The sequence below is a fragment of the Balearica regulorum genome, chromosome 9 (genome assembly GCF_011004875.1).
Source record: "Balearica regulorum gibbericeps isolate bBalReg1 chromosome 9, bBalReg1.pri, whole genome shotgun sequence".
Lineage (NCBI taxonomy): Eukaryota > Metazoa > Chordata > Aves > Gruiformes > Gruidae > Balearica > Balearica regulorum.
Window position 1 is genome coordinate 18,786,637 of NC_046192.1, and position 22,941 is coordinate 18,809,577.

General features: G+C 67.9%; 3 protein-coding genes across 8 annotated transcripts; 1 reads left to right on the forward strand and 2 right to left on the reverse strand.

Moving 5' to 3' along the window:
* Positions 1 to 1,676: 1,676 nt before the first annotated feature.
* On the reverse strand, positions 1,677 to 11,965 carry CHRD (chordin). 2 transcript variants are annotated; one of them, XM_075761436.1, is made up of 24 exons: positions 11,712 to 11,965; positions 9,443 to 9,704; positions 8,964 to 9,067; positions 8,327 to 8,453; positions 7,751 to 7,897; positions 7,548 to 7,665; positions 6,661 to 6,757; positions 6,417 to 6,558; positions 6,202 to 6,342; positions 5,621 to 5,703; positions 5,359 to 5,506; positions 5,157 to 5,263; positions 4,942 to 5,058; positions 4,696 to 4,852; positions 4,374 to 4,615; positions 4,175 to 4,288; positions 3,722 to 3,922; positions 3,537 to 3,630; positions 3,352 to 3,408; positions 3,151 to 3,254; positions 2,870 to 2,972; positions 2,597 to 2,751; positions 2,327 to 2,420; positions 1,677 to 2,166 (listed from the first exon to the last, which is right to left on the reverse strand). In XM_075761436.1, exons 2-24 carry the CDS (start codon positions 9,558 to 9,560, stop codon positions 2,099 to 2,101), a joined length of 2,838 nt encoding a protein of 945 aa, XP_075617551.1. In that variant the 5' UTR covers positions 9,561 to 9,704; positions 11,712 to 11,965; the 3' UTR covers positions 1,677 to 2,098. The 2 variants fall into 2 exon arrangements, with proteins under 2 accessions (XP_075617551.1, XP_075617550.1); XM_075761435.1 differs by having other exon boundaries at positions 2,321 to 2,420.
* A 1,331-nt stretch (positions 11,966 to 13,296) lies between these two features.
* Positions 13,297 to 19,215, forward strand: THPO (thrombopoietin). 2 transcript variants are annotated; one of them, XM_075761861.1, is made up of 6 exons: positions 13,297 to 13,347; positions 16,706 to 17,146; positions 18,030 to 18,157; positions 18,244 to 18,330; positions 18,543 to 18,707; positions 18,807 to 19,215. In XM_075761861.1, exons 2-6 carry the CDS (start codon positions 17,107 to 17,109, stop codon positions 18,987 to 18,989), a joined length of 603 nt encoding a protein of 200 aa, XP_075617976.1. In that variant the 5' UTR covers positions 13,297 to 13,347; positions 16,706 to 17,106; the 3' UTR covers positions 18,990 to 19,215. The 2 variants fall into 2 exon arrangements, with proteins under 2 accessions (XP_075617976.1, XP_010296886.2); XM_010298584.2 differs by lacking the exon at positions 13,297 to 13,347 and having other exon boundaries at positions 16,369 to 17,146.
* A 404-nt stretch (positions 19,216 to 19,619) lies between these two features.
* Positions 19,620 to 22,072, reverse strand: POLR2H (RNA polymerase II, I and III subunit H). Of its 4 annotated transcripts, none has more exons than XM_075761463.1 (6): positions 21,909 to 22,067; positions 21,326 to 21,409; positions 20,505 to 20,598; positions 20,273 to 20,356; positions 19,996 to 20,156; positions 19,620 to 19,871 (listed from the first exon to the last, which is right to left on the reverse strand). In XM_075761463.1, exons 1-5 carry the CDS (start codon positions 21,979 to 21,981, stop codon positions 20,039 to 20,041), a joined length of 453 nt encoding a protein of 150 aa, XP_075617578.1. In that variant the 5' UTR covers positions 21,982 to 22,067; the 3' UTR covers positions 19,620 to 19,871; positions 19,996 to 20,038. The 4 variants fall into 4 exon arrangements, with proteins under 4 accessions (XP_075617578.1, XP_075617579.1, XP_075617577.1 ...); XM_075761464.1 differs by having other exon boundaries at positions 19,992 to 20,156; XM_075761462.1 differs by having other exon boundaries at positions 19,620 to 20,156.
* Between the last annotated feature and the right edge of the window lie 869 nt (positions 22,073 to 22,941).

The window sequence follows — 22,941 nt, forward strand, 5'->3', positions numbered from 1 at the left end:
CCCCCGTGGGATGTGGGCAGCAGGGCAGGGAGGACCGTGCTGGGGGCACCACGGGCAGCCAGCCCCCAGGCTCACGGCCATGCCTAGCGGGGGGTCAGATTTGGGGGGGACAGAGTGCCTGACATCTTGGCATTGAGGGCACAGGAGACTCGTGGATGCCCACGGGTGGCAGGGCACCTCACCACGGTGGGGGCTCACCAGAGGTACGCCAAAGCTGGCAGGGAGCTCATCCTTACCGTGGTGCTGCTCAGCGCCCCGGGACTGCCAGCCCCAGGGGAGGAAGGTGGGCTCCACTCTTCGCTGCCAAACCTGCTGGGCAGCAGCAGCTCAGCCCTCTCCGGAGGGGCACACGGCGGAGTTTGGCACCGGCAATCCTCGGGCAAGGCACTCTGGCATGGCAGGCTGGCTGCCGCGACCTCCGTTTCACCACCGCCACAGGCTCGGGCAGCCGGGGCAGCTGGCTGGGCCAAACTTTCCCTCCTCCCCCGGGCACCGCATGGCACCTTTGTGGCAAGGACCAGGCGCAGGGAAAGATGGAGCTGTGGCACTGCCGGGCTGGTGCTGCTGGACTGGGAACAGGCTAGTTCTCACCACCCGGGTGCCACCCCCGGCTTTGACGTTGGCACCCCCAAGGGTGGGTAATGATGGCCGGGCTGGGGGCTGGGATATGCTCTGCGCCAGCCTGGGAGGGTTCATCACCGGACACAAACCGGTTTGTGGCAGGGAGGTGATAAAATGGGCTGCCCGCTCATTGTGTCCCCAGGCACGGAGCTCCCTCCTCACTTGTCAGCTCCTGGCACTGCCCTGTGGCAGCCAGGACACTCATCCGGAGGGGCAGCCCCGTGCCAGGACACACGCTCTGCCTGCTGCCACCAGCGTGTCCGGCTGTGGGCCACCAGCACTCTGCAAGACCACCGTGGGTGCTGACACCCTGCTGGCACAGGCACCCACGTGGCCGCGGGCATGCAGGGGGCAGGTTCGGTGCCAGCCCACTATGCCCCAGTGCCATCCTCCTATTGCCCTACCACCACCCCAGTCTAGCCCAGTGTCGATTCTGGCATGCTCCCAGTATAGACTAACACTGTCCCACTATGGCAGTGTTGTTGTGCCAGTATGTCTCAGTGTTACTTTCCGTACAGCTCTGGCACTGTTCCAGTATAGCCCAGGCGCTGGGGAGCGAAGGGCAGGTGCCAGCACTGGGGCTCCCATGAGCCACGTGAGGCCTTGGTCCAGTGCAGCTGTACTGGGGTGACTGGGGGAGCCCTGCTCCAGAGCATGTGCCCTGGCCCTGGGACGGGCGGCTGCGTGGCACACCTAGCCCCGGCACTCGGCTGGCTGTGGGTGCTGCGGGCAGGCGCCTCCACGGGAGGCAGCTGGGCAGGGCTCTTTGTGCCACTGCAGCAGTGCAGGGTCAGAGCCCTGCTGTCCCTGTGCCAGCCATGGGCACAGGCAGGGCTGGCATCGCATCCCCAGCCACGGGCACTGGACCCTGCTCTGGTCCTCTCCAGTGCCGCCCTGCACGCACCACCCCACGGCCCACCGTGGGTGCCCCCAGCCTGGCACTGGCTCCCAAGCCCCGTGCCCCCCAAATAGCCCCCCACAGTATGTGCACCCCCAAAACCAGCAAGGTCGGGGCCCGCAAATCCCAACGGAGCTGCCGAGAAGAGGCAGGGAGCTGGGTGGGCAATATCTCTGGTTTTAATAAATACATTGGGACCCCCGTCCCTGGGCACCATAAATTATGTGACGAGCCTGGCTGAGCCGGGGCAGGCGCAGCGAGACGGGGGGCTGGAGGGATTTTACACTATGTACAAGGCGGGCGTGATGCCCACTGTGCCTGCTGGCCAGGGGGGCTCGGAGGGGGAGAGTAGCAGATGCCCCAGCCTCCGCCAGCCCAGCCGCTGCCACGAGTGGGCAGGGCAGCCCCGGCACTGCAGCCGTGCCGAGACAGGGTGTCCAGGCTGGGCGCCCGGCCGCGTCCACCCCGCCGTGCTCCTCTGTGCCCCCCGCCCTGCGCGCGGGCAATGGGTGGCAGGGACCCCCCACGGCTGCCCAGGCCTCGCTGCGCTTTCGCCCCGCTCCGGGCAGCGGTCACTGCTCAGCGGCTCCATGCCTCCACCCTGGCATCGTGGACCTTCTCCTGTGCATCCGAGGGGGCGTCCGGGGCTGCGGGGAAAAGGGGGCTGAGAGGCGGACATGGCGGGTGCCAGGAGGGCGCTTGGGTTGATCCCAGCCATGGCTCTGCACACAGGGGGGCTGGAGAGGTGCACAGGCCACCGCGGTGTGTTTGGGGGAGCAGTGCCCACGTGCGAGCACGCACACTCACTGCGGCACTTGGCGCAGCAGGGGTTGTCCCTCCTGGCGGGGCTGGCGCAGGCGGCCGGCGGGCACTCCTGGCGCTGGCAGTGCGTCTCCCCTGACTGCGAGGCAGAAAGAGGGGCTGAGCATGGGGTTTGGGGGGCTAGCAGCTCCTCAGGGTGTGGTGGGTCCCCGGGGTGCCACCGTGGGTGCTCTCCTGCCCGTCCCCGAAGCACTGGGGAGTGGCATGGGGCCACCTCTTCTTTCCCTGCTGCCGCCTGAGGTCTGGCACACTCACCACACACCAGCACAGGATACACTTCATTTCTCCGAAGGGGGGCACAGAGGGGTGCCAGCTCTCGTTGTTGAGGTACCAGCGGCGCCCGAAGCGGCACGCCCGCGGCCCGTCTGCCTGCATGGTGTCGGCCAGCTCGGGGATGCTCTTCTCGGGGGCTGTGGGAAAGGGCACTGGGAGGCTGCCCGCCCGTGGCAGGGGTGCCCCGTGGCATCGCCGGCAGTGGCATGCAGTGGCCGTGCCGGGAAAGCAGAGGGCAGGAGGGGGTGCAGGTACCTGGGCACTGCTTGCAGCAGTCGGAGGGGCTGGCGCGCACGGGGTTGGCGCAGGTGAGCCGCGGGCACTGCACCTTCTCGCAGTGCACTTCGCCCGTGGTGCCCTGTGGGGAGCACGAGGGGCTCATGGGGGGCACAGGGCAGTTGATACAAAGCATTTGCCCCCCTCCCTGGTTTGACCCCCTGCTACAGTGCCCAGCAGCTGGGGCACCCATGGGTGCTGGGGCAGCTCTGCCACCAGACCAGGTTGGGGGTCTGGGGAAGACTGGGACCAGCACTCACCTTGCAGGTGCAAATGGCACATTTGATGAGGCCAAACGGGGGCACGACGGGGTGCCAGCGGGTGCCAGAGCCTCGCCACGTCTTGTCCCCGTCAAAGTAGCAACCTGGGAGAAGAGGAATGGTGGGCGCAGCCCCCGCGGGGATGGCGGGGCAGCCAAGGGGGCAGAGCTGCACCCTCAGTCTGTGCCTGCTAGGACTCACCCTCGCTACTGTCCCGTGCCCGCTCCAGCTTCAGCTCCTCCTGCCCCATCTTCTTCTCTGCAAGGAAGAGGGAGGCAAGGCACAGAGGGGCACAGGCTCAGAGGGACCCTCACCACGTACCCCCAGGGAACCCCCCCCGCTCCCTCAGCCCCCTGCCTGGGACCTCCCCCCTCGGCCCCAGGTACCTTCGCAGACGGGGCAGCACAGCTCCTCGGGGTGCACCTGGCGGGTACAGTTGAGGGGCTGGCACAGGATGGGGTCACAGATCACTGTGCGCTTCTAGGGGCGGCAGGTATGGGGTTCATTACAGGGGGGCACCGCTGGCATGTCCTGCCCCCCAGCTTGACTTCCCCCCCGCCCTGGCCCTTACCTGGCAGCTGCAGATGGAGCACTTCTTGTCGTAGTCGGGTGCCCAGCGGGTGCCGTGTGCCCGGTGCTGCCCCTCAAAGAAGCAGGAGTTGGGGTCTTTCTTCAGCTGCTCCAGGTCCCCGGTCTTGGCACCCTCGGAGACCTCGGTCTCCCCCGGGGCCAGGCGGGTCCCTCCTGCATGGCACCGGTTGGGGATGTGCACCTGGATGGGGGCATGGGCAGGAGGGTTGGCACCACTGGGGGACCTCCCCTTCCCACGCTGCCGCCCAGCTGCCCTCCATGGTGGAGGAAGCACCCGCAGCCACAGAGCACACCACGCTGGGCTGCTGGGACCATGCCATGGCATGCCCTCCATCCTGTCCCCTGCTCACCCCGCCCTGGGCAGTGTCACCTGCTGGAGACCCCAGGTGGTGGTGGGGATGGGGAGGGGTGCCCTGCCCGGGTAGGGACCTACCCGTCCCCGCATCTCCCCATGGGGGTGGGCTTTGGTGCTGACTTGCAGGAAAGCAGTGCCCTGGGCCAGGTGCTGCAGCAGGTCGGCATCCAGGTCCTTCACCACCCCCTGAGCCTGCCGGGGCGAGAGGGGCACCGGGGGGGGCATGAGGGCTGGCCTGGCCCCCACCATCAGGTGCCCCAACAGGTGCCCACCTCACCTCAGTGCTGTAGAAACCCTTGAGCAGGCGCTTGTGCTGGTGGGGACGGGTGCCCATCTCGCCCAGCTCGGCCACCCCGTGGAGGTGGGCGCTGATGGTGCCATCGGTGGGGCGGCCCAGCCCCGCCACTGAGATCTCGTAGTGCAGGTGGCAGTGCTCATCCAGCGAGAGCCAGGCGTGCCCCCCAGCCCCGCTGCCCACCGGGGGAGACACCAGCTGCCCCGCCAGCGCCACGGGCATCTCTGCACACAGACAGGGGCCATGGGAGGTGGGGGGGCTGCCCCACTGCCCCCCGTTATGACCCCCGCTGCCCCTCAGGTACCTGTGTAGCGGGCGAGCAGCCCGCTGTAGGGCAGGGAGATGACTTGGCCCCTCAGCTCGCCCTCCGCCCAGTCCTTGGTGGCCACGTTGAGGAAGAGCTCGTTCTGCAGCAGCATGTGGGCATCACGGGCACTGGGGCTCTGCCAGGTGCCCTGGGCCTGTCATCGGCAGGATACCATGTCGGTTGGGATAGGGGCTCACCCAAAACCCCCATGCCATCCCCCCCCCAGTGCCACCCAGTGCTCACCAGTCCATCCTTGTAGCTGGGCGTCATGTCAAACAGGATGTTCCTCTTGCTCTTCCGCCGGGGCTTGGTCTCCAGCGTGATGCCCACCACCTCGCTGGCAGTGCCCACCACCTGCACCTGTGGGCAGGGTGCCGAGGGGCAGCACTGGGGGCGGGGGGGGGGGGCAGAAAATGCCCCTGGGACCCCCAGGAAGGAGACAGGTACCCCCCCCTTACCTGGTACTCCAGGGTGCCATTCTCATGCAGTGCCAGCTTGGCCGAGCCCACAGCCCCTGTCTTGGTCGGCAGCAAGGCATCCGCTCCGCACAGCACGCTTTGGATGGCTTCAGCCCAGGGAAAGAGGCACAGGGGAGGGTGAGGTTGGCGTGGGGGGCACAGCCACCCCCCCTGCACCCCAGGGTGCCTGCCCCCTGCTCACTGTCACAGCTGCGGCGAGTGGTGATGGTGCCCACCAGCTGGCGTGCGTGCCGGCCCTCTGTCTCGGCCACGATGTGGAGCTGGCCCTGCACCAGCCACTGCAGCTCACGGGCAGATAGCTCGCTCAGCACCTCTGCAAAGTCGGGGTCCTGCCGGGGGGGGGGGGGGGGGGAGTTGAGGGGGGGGGGCACGGTGCCACAGCTCAGCCCTGGCACAGCGGACGCTGTGCCTACCGGGGCACGCGGGAAAACAGACGGCTTTACCTCCATGGTGATGTTGGCGTGGACCTCCCGCAGCGTCTGGCCCTGGTGCAGGATGCGGACCCGCAGCGGGACCCAGGGGGATTCTGGGCATGGTAGAGGACCTGTTGGACTGGGGGCTTGGAACCCGTGTCCCCTCTGCCCCCCAAACCCACCCCTCTGTGTCCACCATCTCCAAACCCCTGCACCCGGTCCCCCACTTTCCCTGTCCTGCACACCTGGATCCCCGCACACACCATGACCCCCACTGTTCCCCCTGGCACCCTCCAACATCCTCACCCACCTCACACCCCAGCCCCATCCTTCTGTACACCGACCCCCCCCCACCCCATGCGCCCTCCAGCACCCCCCAGCCCCACACCCCCATAGGTACACACCCCCCACTCATGCACACCCCAAATCACACCTCAACACCCCCCCCCACCATGCACAGCCCCTATACCCACCCTCAGCCCTACACGCAGCCCTGCACCCACCCTGACCCCACAGATGCTGACCCACGCTTCCTGAGCCACACCCCCCCAGTCCTACGCAGCCCCCCCGGGCAGTGCCAGGCCCCGTGGGGTGCCTGTGCCCACCCTCACCCCCGGCACCAGGCTCCAGCAGCCCTCGGGCCATGAGGATGAAGTGCAGGTTGTTCTCGGTGTCACTCAGCGTCAGCATGGCCATGCCGCCAGCACCCAGGTGTGTGGGGTCCGACGAGGTCAGGATGGCACCGAATGTCTCTGGGTGGGGACAGGGGGCGTGAGGGGCGTCCCAGTGGGCACCCTCCGGGTGGGCATGCAGGAGCCAGCCTTACCTGCGAAGAGCGCCCGGTGCTTGAGGATGTGCCCGTGGACCTCTCCGGAGGGCTGCGCCCGGGTGACGAGGGACACGCGGAGCTGCTCCCCACGCAGGAGCTGGACGTTGGCCTTGGACACCGTTCTCCACATCCCACAGAGCTGCAGGCGAGGGCAGGGCTGGGGAGGGGCCGGGGGGCACCGTACACCCGGGCAGGGGGAAGAAGGGGTGCCGTACCCCCCTGCCCTCCCAGCCCCTCTCACCATGCCGTCCTCGGGGGCAGCGCTTTTCTGCACGGGGTGTTCAAACAGCACGTTGCCCTCAGGGTCGCTGAAACGCACCCGGCTCGGCCGCCCCAGCCTGCAGGCACCCAGGGGGGTGAGCAAGGACCCCTCGCCTGGCACCCCCTCCCCTGGCACCACCCTTCAGGTTGACCAAAACCTACTGTCCCACTGGGTGCCAGCTTGGCACGGGTCCCCTGGGCTCCCCTGCCCCCCGGAGCGGTGCCAAGCTGGCACCACGCAGGAGGGGGGTCCCCACCAGGAAAGGCGGCAGGGCAGGACCCGCTGGGCGCCAAGCGCTTGGGCCCAGCTGTAAATTAGGAGCATTTTCGGCTCAGTTTGGCTCCCCGCGTTGGAGCTGGAAATTAGTCACCACTTTACTATGCAAAGGGGCCTGGAAGCAAGGAAGAGCAGAAGAAACCGGAGCGGGAAGGAGGGAGGGAGAGAAGAAGCTCTGCCGCCGGCGGGCATCCGGGGAGGGCACGGCGAGGATGGGGGACCCCGGCAGCAGTGCCCCGGCAGTGCGTGCCGGCAGAGCCCGTGGGGTGGCATGGCGCCTCTGCCCCGCTGCGCCCGAGTTCTCTGCGGAGCCCTGGAGCCATTCCCGTTTGTTCCCACTCCAGACCTGGAGGCGAAGGGGTGAGGCCGGGCCAGCGCCGTGGGTGTGCTGAAATCCCAGCTGCCCGCCTGGGCCAGACCCCCAGCACATCGCCCCCCTCCCCAAATCTCTCACCCTGCCAATGCAAGGCCGTGGCACTGCAGGGGCACATCGGAAGGGAAACCGAGGCACAAGCATCATCGCACCCCCTCCTTTACCTGGGGGGTGCCTGCTGTGCCAGCCTGGGCAGGGGGCTGGGGACAGGACTCACCGCTCGTAGCTGATGGAGAAGAGCAGGTAGGAGCGCAGCAGGGTGAACCGAGCCTTGGCCACCGCGCTGGATGTGGGATGCCATGGCTCTTGGCCACTCGTCAGCAAGGCCACGAACTCTGGGGAGGGGATGCCGATGATGGCAGGGGGCATGGGGGGGGATGTGCCCTTCGCCACTGCTGCCCATCCAGGCAGGCGACTCACCTGTGCGGGCATCGTCACGGGCCAGCCCCTCAGAGCTGAGGTAGGAGCGGTCGTTGTAGGGCTTGTCCAGGTCGTCCTCCTTGTCCTGGAAGTACTCAAAGGTGTCGAAGGGGGGTGCGGGGCTCTTCTCCAGGGGGCCTGGCAAGGCTGGCACGGGGTGGGCACAGGGGGGAGACCATTGCACCAGGCTGCTTGTGCTCAAGAGCTTGGGGGGGGGCGGGGGGAATGATAAATCCCCCCTCCTGAGATAGACCAAGATGTGCCCTGCAAATCACCGTGGGACTCTGTGCTGGGGTGCCGGGAGGCACACGGGATGCAGGCAGATGGACAGGCAGGGTGCTTAGCCCTGTGCACCCTCTCCGCACCCCTCCCAGGGTGGTTTGGGGACAGCTGTGCCCATCAGGGCTTCCCCCTGCCCAGTACCTTGCGGGCACCCCAAGGACACCAGAAACCCCCATAGCAAAGGTCACAGCCCTTTTTGGGGGTGGGGGATGTGCGCAGTGCCCCCTTTCCCATGCCCACGGGGGACCCTCTGGGTGCAAGAGGTCTCCCTGCAGAGGCACCGGCCAGCCTCACCTTTGGGGCAGGTGTGGCAGCAGTGCCCGGGCAGCAGGGTAGCGCGGGGGCAGGCGGGCACAGGGCAGTCCTGCTTCATGTTCTTGCAGTTCACTTTCCCTGCTGGCTTCCCCCGGCGGTTCCTCTGCTGCGGGGGGCGGGGGGGGGGGGGAAGCTCGGGAGAGCCGTGCCAAGGTGTGCCCCCACCCCCGGCCCAGCCCGGCTCCCCCCAGCCCGGCCCATCTGGAGCCCCCGTGGGCAGCCCGGACACCTTGCGCAGCCCCCAGCTGCCTGTACGGCAGCCAAGCTCAGCCCCCCTCCCCCTGCCCAGCTGTGTGCGGCCCCTCCAGCCCCGGCCTCGGGGGGCTGTTCGGAGGGAGGGAGGGGGCCGGGGGCCATCCCCGAGGAAGGAGGAATGAAGCCTGATCCTTTAAACCCCCCTTCTCCTCCCCACTGCCGCGGGGGGGTGGGGGACATCCAGGTGTCCGGCTGGCTGGAAGGATCTCCGCTCCCCTTCTCCATAGGGCCGGGGGGGGGGTGTGTGTGTATTGAACGAAGGCGTCGACCTCCCCCCTTTGCCAGCCCCCTCCCCAGCAGGGCCGGATCCTGGGGGGATCTCCCGGGGAAAGGGGGGTCCCGGGGCGGGGGGTGCACTCACCGGCTCGCAGTGGCAGATAACGCAGCGCATGACCCCGAAGGGCTCCCCCAGGTCCGGGTGCCACGTCTCCTCCAGGGCATAGAAGTGCCCCCCGAAGGCGCAGCCTGCGGAGACCCCCGCCACCACCGCCGCCCCCGGTCACCTCCGGGCCGCGGGCACCCCCCTGCCGCAGCCCCGGACAGCGGCCGGCACCGCCCCGTCGCCCGCTGGGCACGGCGGCCGCTCCCGGTGCCGGTCCCGGTGCCGGTCCCGGCCAGCCGGGGGGCCCCGGAGCAGGATGTGGGGTGCAAGAGAAGCCGGGGTGGGGTGGGGGGGTGTGCAGGCATGCGGTGCACGGACGGGGGTGCGGGTGGCAGGGAAGGGGGTGCACGAAAGGAGATGCACGAAGGGGGGGTGCGGCAGCGGCTGGTATAGGACGGGGGGTTGCCCGGAGCGGGGGGGGGGGGGGGCTGAGGGGGAAGGAAGGAGTGGGCTCCTACCTGCCGCCCCCCCGGGGGGCAGCGGGTCCGTGTCGGGCCGGATGGGCAGGGCGAGCTTGGGGCGGGCGGCGCGGCCGGGCAGGAGCAGGGCGAGCAGCAGCAGCAGGGCGGCGCGCATGGTGCCGGCCGGCCGGGGCAGGCAGGCGGCCGGGGGCGGGGAGGGGGGGCCGGGCGCTGCCTGTCGCTGCCGCCGCCTCTGCCCGGCCGCCGGCCCCGGCTCCGCTTTATAGGCGGCGGCATGGGCAAGCGGGAGCTGCGAGCCCTGTGCAAACAAAGGGCCCGCTAATGAGGCGCAGGCAGCGGCCGGCCAGGGGGGGGGGGACGCGCCCCCGCCGCGCTCCGACCCCCCCTGGGTCCCGGCCCCGCCGCCCTCGCCGGGAACGGGCCGTCCTGCGGCACCCCGGGGCACGCAGCTCTCCCGACGGGCATGGGATACCACTGGACTCGGGGTGTCCTGGGGAGCCCCCCCCATTCACTCCCCCTGGGCATGGGGTACCTCTGGGTATAGAGCATCCCCACTCACATGCCAGCCCCAGGGCATGGGGTACCTGAGGGATGCCTTCATCCACATACCCTCCCTCAGGGCATGGGGCACCCCCCCAGGGGCTGGGCATCTTGGGGACGCCCCCCCAATCCACACAACACCCACCAGGACACAGGGCACTGTGGAGACACCACCACCACCATCCACACCCCAGTTTGGGGTATTCCTGGGCATCCGGAGTAGCCCCCATCCACATGCCCCCCCCCCCCAGGACATGAGCCCCCCCCCGGGAGCCCCCATCCACGTAGCCCTCTCGGGAATAAGGCATTTGCGGGGCACCCCAATTCAGATGCCTCCCCTCCATCCATATACTCTCCCCTGGCATGGGGCATCTCCTGGGCATGGGGCATCCTGGGGGCCCCCCATCCACAAAGCCCACCTTCAGGCATGAGCGCCCCCCCCCAGGGCTCATTGGGCCCCTGAGGCATGGGACATCCACTCAGCCGCCTCCCAGGCCACTCGGCACCCCCAGGACATGGGGTGCTGCAGGGTACTGTCCATCCCCGCGGTCCCCTGTGGCACATGGACCACCTACAGACCTCTCCCTCCTCGTCCAGCCCCTCCCCAGGACATACAGATCCACCATCCACTCAGCACCCCTGAGTATGGGTCCCCAAAGCATGCCCCCCCCCCAAATCCACAGTGCACCCTGCAAAGTTACACATTCCCCACAACTTGTGCCCTTGACATCCCCAAAGCCCTCTGGTTGCTGACCACCCTGGGCAGAGGAAGGCTCCAGAACGGGACCCTGGGCTGCTGCCCAATGGTGGCAGAGGCCGGGGGGCCACAGGAGCCCAGACGCCTGGTTTCCCTTGCTCAGGGAGGGGAGGGGGCAGCCATGGAGGAAGCCAAGAGAAAAACACCCGGCACCAGTCCTGCTCTTCACCCACGCGTGCCCAGACTGGTGAGGGCAGCAGTGGTGGGCAGTGAGCAGACACCGTGGAAAAGCCTGGGGAGACCCTCATCCAGCTGGGGAAACTGAGGCACACACTGTGGGGATCGGGGGGGGTGGGGAGGGGGTCCAGCGTGTGCCACCTATGTCCCTGCCTTGCCACCCCCACCGAGGGTGGCAGGGAGGAGTAGCGGGTGGTGGGTGCATGGCGGGCGGCCGCCCGGGGAGGGGAAGGCGGGTGGGGAGGGGAGGAGGGGGAAGCGCGGGGCTGCCAAAATCAACTCCGGGCGGTACAAACACCCGGCCAGCTGCACGGTGTAGCTAGGGAAACACGGCACAGCTGGAGCACAACAGGCCCCTGCCTCCCCAGAAGGCTCCTCCTGGGCCTCCCCGCGGCCTGGTGAGCGGCTGAGGGGGCTGCAGCCCACCGCCTCGTGTCCCCAGTGCCAGCCTGCATGCAGTTGCCCGTCCCTGGCTCACCCGCATTTGCCCCATCCCCTTCCCTGCCCCGGTTTGGCATGTGTCCCCATGCAGCGGGCACCTCTCCTGGGGAGGGCAGCGGGTCGCGGGGGCTTGGCCGTGCCGGGGACCTGCCCGGACCTCCCGGCGGGAGCTGGCACGAGGCAGCGGGGAGCGGCTGGGCTTCCCCCGGCGGGATGGCCTGCTGGCATTGCCAGGGCTGGGACACTGCCAGGGCCCCGGGCATCCCCCAGGCATGGCTGTGCCCAACGCCCTGCTGCTCGCAAGCGTTTTCTGCAAGCGGGTACCGTGCCCGGCAGCGTGGCACCCCCCGTTCCCGTGCCCTCCCCGCTGTCCCTGGTGGTGCCACCGACCTGTCCCCTCTCTCTCCCGGCGTCCCCGCTGGCCCGGGATCTGGCAGCACAGCAGGCAGGGGAGCGCTGGGGTCTGTGCAGCTGTGCCAGCGTCACTGCGCGGTGCCCGCTGCAGCACGGCAGCGGCCCTGGGGGACGGCGGGACGCGAGCGGGGCTGAGCGGTGAGGAGGCGGCTGATGGCTCCCAGCCGCCCCGCCGGTGCCAGGAATCCGGCGCTGGCTCCGCGCACCCAGAGCTCGTCACAGTCTCCTGGCTCGGCTGCGGGACGCAGGGAAGTGGTGGAGGAAGCTCCCTCCCCTTTCCCGGGGAAAGGAAGGAGAGATGGAGAACCCGCCTGGCCGTGGCCCTCAGCACGGGGGAAACTGAGGCATGGGGTGGCAGCGTGGGGGAGAGGGGGGGCTGCAAGGGTGCTCCCGCACGGCCAGGCTGGGACCAGGGTGGTGTGCTGGCATGGGGCCTGGCAGGGTGGGATGGTGCCGGGCATCCCTGCCTGGGGAGGGGGCATCGCCTCTGCAGTGGGGGCGAGCAGGCAGGGAAGGGATGGATGCCCCAGCCGTGCCTGGGCTTCCCTCGTCCACAGCCCTGGCTGCCCCTCAAAATGCCAAGGGGTGCCCCCAGGCAGGGGGCAGAGGTGCGGCTTGCCAGAGCCTCGGAGGTCCCTGTGCTGGTGGGGAGGGGGTGGCGCCAGCCAGGGGTGGCGCTGGGAAAGGGTCCCGGTCCCACCAGCTGCTTCCCAGCACCCACACATGTGCGCCGGCATCGCCCTGCACAAAGGCGGCTCTGAGCCGCTCCGGAGCCGGGCCTGGCGCCGGCACAGCCCGAACGGGGCCGCCGGCTGCGGGCAGCTGGAGCCGCACGGGGATGGAGCCGGCCCGTCGTCGGCAGCCCCGCCTGGCACCCACACCTCTCTGGCACCTCTCCCCGGAGCGGGCACCCGGCTTGTCCCTGGATGGGGAGGCGGTGGCACCGTGGGGTGCCGTCCTGGCACAGCGTGGGTGGGACACCCCGACGGCGCCCTCCAAAACAGCCTGCAGTGCCTGAGGCTTCGTGGGCACGTGCCCTGCCTGGCGGCGAGGGTCCCGCGGAGGGTCCCGGTGCCGGGGCCGTACCGTGCCTGGCATGGGGGCGTCGCGGCGGGCCCTGGCCGGTCCTCCTGCCCCACGCAGCTCCCTATTGTCTGGCCTCATTAGTCGCTGCCTACTTGCGGCTTTGAACATGAGCTGGGCTGGGGGGGCGGGGGGCAGGAAGGAGCCTCTGCTCCCCAGGGATGGGGTCGAGGCGAAACCACATGCCCCAGCCCCCCCTTTCCCATGGCCTCCCACTGCCTCCTGGCACCCCAACACCCCCTTTCTTGCCCCATGCCAGGCGTGAGCCCGGAGTCAGGAAGGCGCAGAGGGTATCCCTTCTCTCCAAAAAGAGCCCCCCTTGACCGACCCTCCCCGGCATGGGGTGCAGAGAGCCGTCGGCCTCCCCAAAGCTTTGTGCCGAGAGCGGCTTGCCCCGTGACTAATCCCCCCGGCCTCGCACACACGTGGGGGGGGGGGGGGGGGGGGGGCTGTTGTAATGGGTGGAAATATCTCATAATTCACGTTGGACACGGGGATTACAGCCGTTCCGGCAATATTTGCACAACTGGTAGGCGGCTTGCAGGGCTGGGCCGCCCCAGATGAAGGCAGGGGGGTCTGGGGACAGAAGGAGTTTTGGGGGGGCAGGTACGGGGGGGGGGGGGGATGCAGCTTGGGGGGGTGCTGGAAGGGCGGGGGGGGGAAGTGGCTGTTTTCTGTCTGCAAACACATGGAGTTTATTACAGAGGGCGTGTTGCCGGCATGGCGGGGACGGCTGGGGCTCTCGCCTTCATCCCAGCCCGCTGCAGTGGGCACAGCTTGGGGAGCGTGATGGAGACCCCAAAGCAGCCTCATCTGCCAGGCCAAGCAGACCCGTCCTGTGCCACGGGGCACCATGCCCGCCCCCAGCGCCCCATCACCTCCATCGAGCTCCCTGCTTATAGGAGCACCCAAAGGTGCTGGTGTCCCTCTGGTCCTGAATGTCCCCTCCTCAAAGGTCTTGCGGGGTGACCCTGGCAGGAGGAAGGCAGGGAGCGTGCGGGGCATGGGGGGGCCGTGTTTGGCATGGGGATTAGCAAGCTCCCAGAGTGATGGTGGTCTCCCCCCTCCCCACCGGACATGCAGGCAAATATTTGTGCCCAGACTTCGCAGGACAGCGAGAAGGAATTTCATTCTTGCGCCCACCTGCGGCTCGGCCGCCTGGCATTAACCCCTTCGCCGCCCTGCGGGATGGAGGGAGAGGGGCGAGGTGCCTTCCTGGCACCCCCTGTGCCCCCCCATTGGGGTGGGGAGCTGGGCTGAGGAACAGGATGGGGAAAGGGGGGATCACCCCAGATGACAGCGGAGCCCCTGGCACAAGGTGCCCTGGTGCAAGGCGGCGGCTGGAGGGTTTGTCCCTGGGCATCTTCTGGGCAGCACCTGGGGCTGGGTGCCGGGGTGCCACGCAGCGTGTGGCCTGCTGGGAATCACAAAAGGTGGGGAAACCCTGCCAGCCCTCACCCCCAGCTATGCCACCCCGGCCAACATGCCCCTTCGCCCAGCAGTGCCACGGTGCTTTCCCGGGATGGGCTGCCGGGGAGCGGTGTGGAGGGCATGGGGAGCAGGATTTGCCCACCGGTGTGTATTGGCAATTTGCAGATATAAAAAAAGGCTTGGTGGGGGCAGGGGGCACCCATCTCCCAGGGACTGCCTATGCTCAAGGAGGGGCCCAGCCTGGGTAGAGGGTCCCCCGCTGCCTGGCACCCCCAGAGCCCTGCTGTGCTCCTTTCCCTGGCCCCGGGGACAGCTGGGCCCTGAGCAAACGGGGCTGTTTGCTCACACCGGGATTAGCCGCTCTCTTTGTTCCTTTGACTTTCTCCTCCCTTTATGCCGGACCCTTTTATGGGGGCTTCAAAGCAGGCTGGGACCCCCCTTCCCTGCCCCTAGAAGCCCAGGTTTGCTTCCCATGACCCCCCTGCCTTGCAGTGACATTCTGGGGGTACCCACCGAGCACATCTGGGTGGCCTGCGGGGACAGCAGCTGTGCCACTCATCCATGGTCTCCTCCCTGACCCCCCCCCTTGCCGCCTGGCACCTCCGGCTGCCCTCAGCACCTTGGCAAAGTGGGTGCAAACGGCTGCCCCCCGCAGCGGGATTCCCGGCACTTTGCACCCTGTAAGGAGAGGTGGGAAACTTGGCACCAGGATCCGGCCAGCTGCACAGCCCTGCGGCCCCCACCTGGCTTCCTGCCCCCTGCCAGAGCCCTGCCCATCTCGGCCAGAGTCCCCATGCCCCTCTGAGGTCCCTGAGCATCACTCACTGCCCCCACACCCCCTCCGTCCACAGCACGCAGCATCCCTGGATTTGGGCTGGGGGAAACACGGTGGGCCAGCAGCAGGGGCTCCCCCCACATGCCCCTCTGCCCCCCTGGGAGCATTGCCCTTTCCAGCAGCAGAATGCCAGGCTGCCCACAGGCACGGGCTCCCGCTGCCCACCCGCTTCTGGCGTGGCTGAAACGGAGCATTTTGGAGCCAAGGGCCCCTTGGGTGCCTTGGCACCCGCTGGGGTGCAGCAGACCTCCAGTTTCCAGCTGCCCTCTGGTTTCCCCTGATGGGTTCGTTTGCCTAATTACGAGAGCAAGCAAGGAGCGCAGGGCACCGCAGCTCTCCAGCCTGGCATCATCAACGGTTTTGCATGCAGGGAGGGACAGGGACCCGGGCACGGTGGGGGCACAGCAGGGAATGGCACGGGGCCGGGAGCGGGGCCAGCGCTGGCATAGGGGCTGAGGGTGCTGGCAGACGCGTTTGCAGCTTGTCACGTCCGCAGAGACAGGGCACGGCCGTGCGGGGGAAGCCTGGCGGTGTTTGACCCCGGTGCTCTCGGCTCTTGCCGCTGCCAGCTGTACCCCAAGCAAGCCGGGCTGCCAGCCTCGTCCCCAGAGCTGCCGCACCCTCCAGACGCCCTGTCCGGGCACCCCGCGACCCTCAAGGTGGGCTGCCAGGGGCCGAGCAGGGCACGGGGCAGGCGGAGCGGGGCTGAGGTGTTTACTCTGACTGTTGTCACCCAGCCAGGCGCTGCCGGGAACAGCCGGCTGCAGGGACAGGGGTGGGAGCGTGCGAGAGCGTGCGAGAGCAGGGGTGTGAGAAGGAAGCACACAGGCTGCAGGGAGACCGGGGGTAAGAGGATGTGGACTGGGTCGGGGGGGGGGGTCCCCCAAAAGGAAGCGTGCGGGGGGCTGTCCAGCCCCTGGGGTTATCTGAGCGTGCACCCCGACGTGTGCCGCGGGAAGTGCGCATGTGCACGCGTAGGTCTGAGGGTGCACACGTAGGGTGTGTACACGTGTGCCATACGGACACACACGCGCATGTACACACGGGGATGGGTGTGTGCACACCTGCCTCTCCCCCCTCCAGCAGGCCAGAGTGTCCCCGGGCGGGGGGGGCAGGGGGAGGGCTGGCTCTGCTGGGGGTGGGTCATGGCCGTGCCAGGCCTGGCACTGGACAGATCCTTGGTGCTTTTCCCACCTGGGGTGGGAGTGTCTGTGGGTGCTTCACCCGCCCCCCCCCCCCAACACCCTGCCAAAACAGCCCTGGGAGCCACATGCCAGCCAGCCCCCTGTGCTCCATCACCCTGCCCAGCACACAGGGGTCCCTGTGCACCGAAGCCCTGCCAGGGATCTCCACCTCTCTGAGTCACCGCTGGGCATGGGTCACTGGGGCTGGAGGCCACCTCTGGGTGACAGTCACCGGGGATGGGGTCTGCCTTTGGGAAAGGGTAACTGTGCTTGGCTTCCACCTCTGGGTGAGGGTGACCAGGGATGAGGTCCACCTCTGGGAGAGGGTTTTTCGGCGGCCTTCATGCCTGCCTGGCACAGCTGGGAGCAGGAGCCCATCAGGGCTGATGGTCCCAGGGCTGCCCAGTGCAGGGTCACCGATGCCATCTCTTCTGCAGGTACCCAGGCCACCTTCATCCCCCGGGCACTGACCACTGAGGTCCCACCAGCCGAGCGCTCAGCCCAGGGGGCAGGTGAGCAGCTCCGGAGGGCGCCCAGGGACGCCCTTCCCGCGCCCCGAGCCAAGGGAGGAAGTGGCCGGAGGCAGGAAGCCGTCCCCCGGGCCCAGGGCCCCCGCTGCGATTTTGCTCGAAGGTCAGCGGCGACACAACAGGAAATCGCACTGCCTCGGCCAGGCAGCAGAGCCGGAGCCAGAGAGCCACGCCGTGCTGCCCCAGGGGCACTCCCTGCCCCTGGCCCTCCGTCCCGGCTGGGCAACTCGCGGGGAGCCCGCGCCACCGCCGCCCTCCATGGAAGGGAGACGGGAGCCGGGCAGCAGCCGCTGGCCCCAGGGTGGAAGATGCAGGGCCGAAGCCCCCAGCTGAGCATGGAGCTGAACAGTGAGTGTGCGGCTAAAAGGGGGGGACGGGAGCAAGCAGGAAGGGGCATGGCGTTGGCCGTGGGCACCATGGCTCCGCAGCCAGAGCAGCCCCCACACAGGCACCCCAGGAGATGAGCCCCACGTGCGGGCAGCAAACCTCAAAGGTGGCTCTGGTTTGGTCGGACCTGGCTGCTACTGGTGCACAAGGGCAACCGAGCATCTCTCTGTGTCTGGCCCTGGGAAACAGGCTGCGCCGAGGGCTTTTGGGGACAGGTGTAGCACCAAGGTGGGCAGCAAGGCAGGTGGATGCACAGAGGGCCTTTGGAGAGGAGACACCTGTCAACAGGCTGGGCAGTCATCGGGCACAGGAGCTGCCTGGCCGAGAGGTGCCCAGGGCAGCAGTGTGCCAGCAGTGCTGGGGAAGGCGGCGCTGGGGAAGGCAAGCCCTCGGCTGGAGCAGCGGCGAGCAGCAGACCTACGCTGCGGGATGCCGCAGGCAGGGATTCCCTGAAGTGCACGTGACAGCCAGAGCTGCTCCGGGCACAGATCGGAAGGGCTGGCTCTGATCTGCGCAGGGAGCACAGCTCTGCTCCCCGCCTGTAGCGGAGCCAAAAAACCTGGCTCCCCCCCAAAACGTGGCTGTGTGGCCCCTCGGCCACACCACTGGCAGGAAAACCCCAGCTATCCCCAGCAAGCACCAGGCACCGGCACTGCCTGACCGTAGGGCAGCACCAGACCCTCCTCAGCCCCCCTAGACCTCCCTTCTGCACCCCTGCCATGGGGCCACCACGGCCACCACTGGGCTGGGGCGAGGGGCTGCTGCTGCTGCTGCAGGCATGTCCCTGGGCTGGAGCTGCCAGGGTAGGGTGGCATGGTGCCCAAAGTAACCCTGTCTCCCCCAGGACTGTTCCTCCTCACATCCTTCCTCCTGCACATGGAAGATGGCCGCGCCAACCCAACGGGGCTGGTCTGCGACAAGAGACTCATCCAGAAGTACATCGAGGAGGCCAAGGACATGGAGAAGAGAGCGGTGAGGATACCACCCCCCCCCAAAACCTAAGACAGGGATAGGCACAGCTCCTGGTATCTCACACCAGCATCTCCTCTGCCCCCCAGGGCCAGTGCCAGGCACTGCCTGCACTCAGCTGCCCCGCGGTGCTGCCCTTGGTGGACATCAACCTCCAGCAGTGGAAATCCAAATCGGTGAGAGGGGCTGGGAGGACGGTGCTGGCACCGGGGTGCCCATGGGGCTGCAGAAGGACCCCCCAGGTTGGCACAGGCACCAGAAATGCTGAACGAGATGCCTGTGGGCATACCTAGCGGCACAGGAGGGTGGAAGACCCCATTCAGACCCAGGGTGGGCAGAGGAATAAATTGGGTCCGGGGGCCAGCCCGCTCACTGCCTGCTCCCCCAGAATGAGACCAAGCGGCGGGAGATCCTCTGCGACCTGGCGTTGCTGGTGGGTGCCGTGGTGGGGGCCCGGGACCAGGTGACCCAGAAGTGCGGGACCAGGCAGCTGAGCCAGCTTTACCGACAGGCCAATTCCTTCCTCCAGCTCCTGCAGACCTTCGGCTGGGAGGTGAGACCTCCCCACGTGAGCCAGACCACCGTGGCACACGGCTGCGCTGGGCTGGCTACGACAGCTTTGTCACCCCCCTATCCCACTCTTGCTCCTCAGGCAGGACCCTGGGAGCCGGGCTGCTCCCCACGCTCCATGGAGCAGACCCACATCACTGGCATCTTCCTCACCTACCAGCAGCTGGTGCAGGGCAAGCTGCGCTTCTTCTTCCACGACCTGGCCAAGGACTTGTGCAAGCAAGGCCAGGGGGGTGGCAGAGACTCCCGGTGCGGGGCCCGGTGAGGCTGTGCACAGGGCTCACCCCCAATCCCGGGTCAGAGCGATCCTGCCGGACACCGAGCTGTGCTCTGGGTGCCCAGGAAGGTGCCCGCAGTGAAAGGGTGAGCTCCTCAAGCCTTCGGAGACCACGCGGCCCACGGAGGCAGACAGCAACAACACCCACGCGCCAGCGGGCACAGACGCTGCTCCCACCCAGGCAGGCACCTCTACTGTGAATGCTTTACAATTAAAGAGCTATTTTTCTAAAGAGTCATTTGTGTGCTCTTTTTCCTCTCTGTTGCAGCCCTGGCAGGGGGATCGCACGCTCCCAGGGGCCTCAGTAAGAGGCAGCCCCTTGGGGACACGCTCCGGGTCTCTCCCGAGTGCCCAGCTCCCTCCTGCGGCAGCTGCCAGCTCTGCAGCGCAGGTGGGCTCTGTTGGGCACCAGACCCCACTCGAGACATGGGCTGCCACTCCTCGCCCTCCACACCCACCTGCTCACCCTGGCGCATCACGCCCAGAGGGGTGGCAGGGAAGAGCCCAGGGCAGGTTTGGACTGCCCGTCCTTTGGGAAAGCAGAACGGGCCCCCCACGCCCTCGCGCAGGCATACCCGCTCCCTGCCAGCCTCATCTCCCACCCAGCAGAGCCACATCTAGAAAAAACATCCCAGTTTAATGAAGAACAAGCCCAGCCTGCCTCAGGATGGCTCCTCAGGACGGTCCCCAGCCCCAAGGCAGACAGGTGGCCATCCCAGTCCAGCTGGCCAGAGCCGGGGCTGAGCCCGCTTTAGAAGCGCAGAAGGCAGAGGTGGAAGAGATGCGCAGCAGGTAGGACTGCAGAGCACCCAGCTCAGTCTCTGCTTGGCCATCAGGCTCCTCACTCCATGCAGGAGGGGGCTGCAGATCCTAGCAGGAGTCAGAAGACGCCGGGATGAGGAGGGGGACTGCTCCCTCCTCCCCAGCTCTGGAGAGACCAGGCAGCACAGATGCCGGGGCAGGACTTGGGGTCACAGGGCTCCTGTTTACTCGCCAGCAGAACATCTCTGGGGCAGCCCATGGAGGCAGGAAGTCTCCTAGAAGGCCAGCTTCTTCATCAGCAGGTAAACTCGAGAGTCCACTTCAAACCCGTGCAGGTTGTTTGCATCTCCTTGCAGCCGCATGAGCAGCCCCCCGTAGGACACGTAGGCAGAGCTGGGGTGGGAGAAGATGAGTGATCAGAGTGGGAAATCCCACAGGAGACCCAGGCTGGGATCCTGGCGCCTCCACCATACCACCGTGTCCCCCCTCTCCGGCCGACAGGCACTCACAGGCGTGTGGCTGCCTCCGTGGAGGTCTCATCCCCTTCGATCCTGTACACCTTGCCGTACATCACGTACTCAAACTGGTCTGCCCTGCGACGGGACGGTGGGAGCTCAGAGAAGAGTCAAACCAGGTGTTGCCCCAGCTGAGCGTCTTTCGGGAGAAGGTACCTCACAGCCACTCAGCACTTCGCTTTTTCCCTCATCCACCCCCACGTGGGTCCTGGCTGGCCCCCTGTACCTGGATGGTCTGTCGTCTGTAGGGTTATACTCGCCATCATCCAGGGTGCCATCTTCATACAAGGTGCTGGCGATGACCAGGCGGAATTTGTCCCCTGGGAGAAGAGGGCAGAGGAGCGGTGAGAAGGCAGCGGGCACAGCCAGAGCAGTGGTGCCCACAGCAGGGCAGTGGCAAGGAGCCGCCCTGATGCGTTTAGCACAACCCCCCGTCCCTGCATTCAGTCCTCCAACAGGATTGGGGGGAACGAGGAAGAGAGCACAATGGATCCTCTGTCTCCCGGTTCCCCACAGACATTCATTGCCACCACGGAGGAGACCAGGGCCACCAGGACACCACTAACGGTGTTTTCATAGGACACAGCAAGAGATTCACAGGGAGAGTCCCAAAGGGCTTGGCTGAGCCCTGGCAAGTACACGAGATCCTGCAGCACCAGCTCCAGCCCTTCTGCGTTTCACTGAGAGTAAGATTTTATTTCCCACCTGTTTAGTATATTCAGCCACAGAAGCTCATTTCAAAAGGTCTCCCTCGAAGCTTAGTTGCTACCAGCTGAGGCAGTTTCACTAGACAGTGTCTCTGAGGAACGGGCCAGACACGAGCCCAAACAAATACAGCGAGGCAAACCTGGATCCTGCTCAGCCCCAGCACACTGAGTGTGCCCTGCACCTCCTGTGATCTGGGGACAGCACAGGGGCCCAAGGAAGTCAGGGACAGCTCATTCATTGTTCACAGCAAATTCAATCTCCCTCCTCTGAGCACCAGCATGCGCCTCTCTAACCCCACTCCATCCTGGCACGCTCTGGACTAGCAGCCTGATGGCTTACCGAGGTCCACAGGGTAGATCTGGATGTTCACGTCCAGGATGAGGTCCATCTTGAAGGATTCACTCTCACAGTGCAGGCGGGACACTGGGGAGAACGGCAGAGTCAGGAAGAAGGGCAGAGAAGACCCTCGGTGCTGGGAGGGAGCAGGATCCCAGGGCCAGGCCGTTTCTGTCTCCACCGCACCCCGGGGCTGGCGCCTGAGCTATTCGGGGGAAGGGGTGCACAGGGTTCGGGGACGGCCACAGAGCCTGGGAACAGGCTGAGGCGTGGGCGGGCAGGGAGAGGGGCACGGCGGGCTGGGAAACAGAACGTCCCGGGAGCCGCGGGGGTGCGGAGTGGCAGGCAGCCCGAGCTGGGGAAGCAGCACATGGGGGGGTCGGTGCCAGACGGCGGCGAGGGGACGGGGGACAGGGGCCACCGCCGGCAGGAAGGGCAAAGGGGGGGACCGGGCCAGAGCGGGAGGCAGGCGGGGCTGAGGGAGGGCACAGGGCCCCCGCGGGAGGGCAGCGCCGAGCGGCCCGGCCTAAGGCTGCGCAGGCCCGGGCGACGGCCCGGTGGGGAGGCGGCGCGGGGCCCCGCTCACCGCGGTCGAACTTCTTGCCCTCGGGGTCGATGTCCTTCACGTCGAAGATGTCCTCGAAGAGGATCCCGGCCATGGCGGCGGCACCGCGTCCCGCTCCCGCCCGGCGCCCGCCGATGACGCGCCCTCACTTCCGCCACGCGCCGCCAGGCAGACACCCTTCCGCCGCGGGGCGGAAGCAGCCTCAGAGCGGGCGTGGCCATTTCCGCGCCTGCGCACTACTGTCTGCCGACAGCGAGTCACCGCGCGGCCCTAGTGCCCGCCGGTCCCGGCCCCCGCCGTGGCTGCAGCCCGCGCCGCGCTGTGCAGCGCCGAGCACCCGGGCCGCGGCACGTTCCCGGCTCGGTCAATGGTCCGGCACCCCCGGAGCCGGGGCTGGCGGGGGCACTGCGGCTGGGGGGGGGGGGCTCTGGGATTGCGGGGGGGGGGGGAGGGCATTGCAAAGGGGGGCGGTGAGATGCGACGGGGGCGCAGTGGAGGTGCATCGCAATCGGGGGCGTACTGCACGGGGGGAGCGTTGCAGCGGGGGGTGCGGAGCAGCGGGGGTGCACAGGAATGGGGGTGCACGGGAATGGGGGTGCACTGCAGGGGGTGTGCGCTGCCATGGGGGGCTGCCAGAGCCCCTGGCGTGGCCGCACTGTTTGCCCCGGGGGATCCCGCAGAGCCTGTCGCCGGGGGGCGGGGGGGGGGGGGGTCCATGGGCTTGGACCTCTCCGGGGGTACCTGTGCCGCGGCGGGGGGGGGGGGGGGGGGGGCCTGGCCCGTCCGTCCGGGTGCCGGCAGGGGGAGCTGCGAGGCCGGGGATGGCACCGAGCGGAGCCGCGCCCGCCACGGCGTCGCCCACGGCCACGGGCGGGCCCCGGCCCGGAGCCGCTCCGCCCAGCAGCCCCCCCGCGTGGGGAGGTCCGAGCTGCCCCACGGAGACCTCGCAGCTCCCGTCCCCTTCTTGGAGGTGTGGGGCAGAGGGGCTTCGTCCGCCCCGCGCCCCCCGCCGCAGCTGGGCATCAGTGTAATGAGCTGCGCAGTCAGCCAGCGA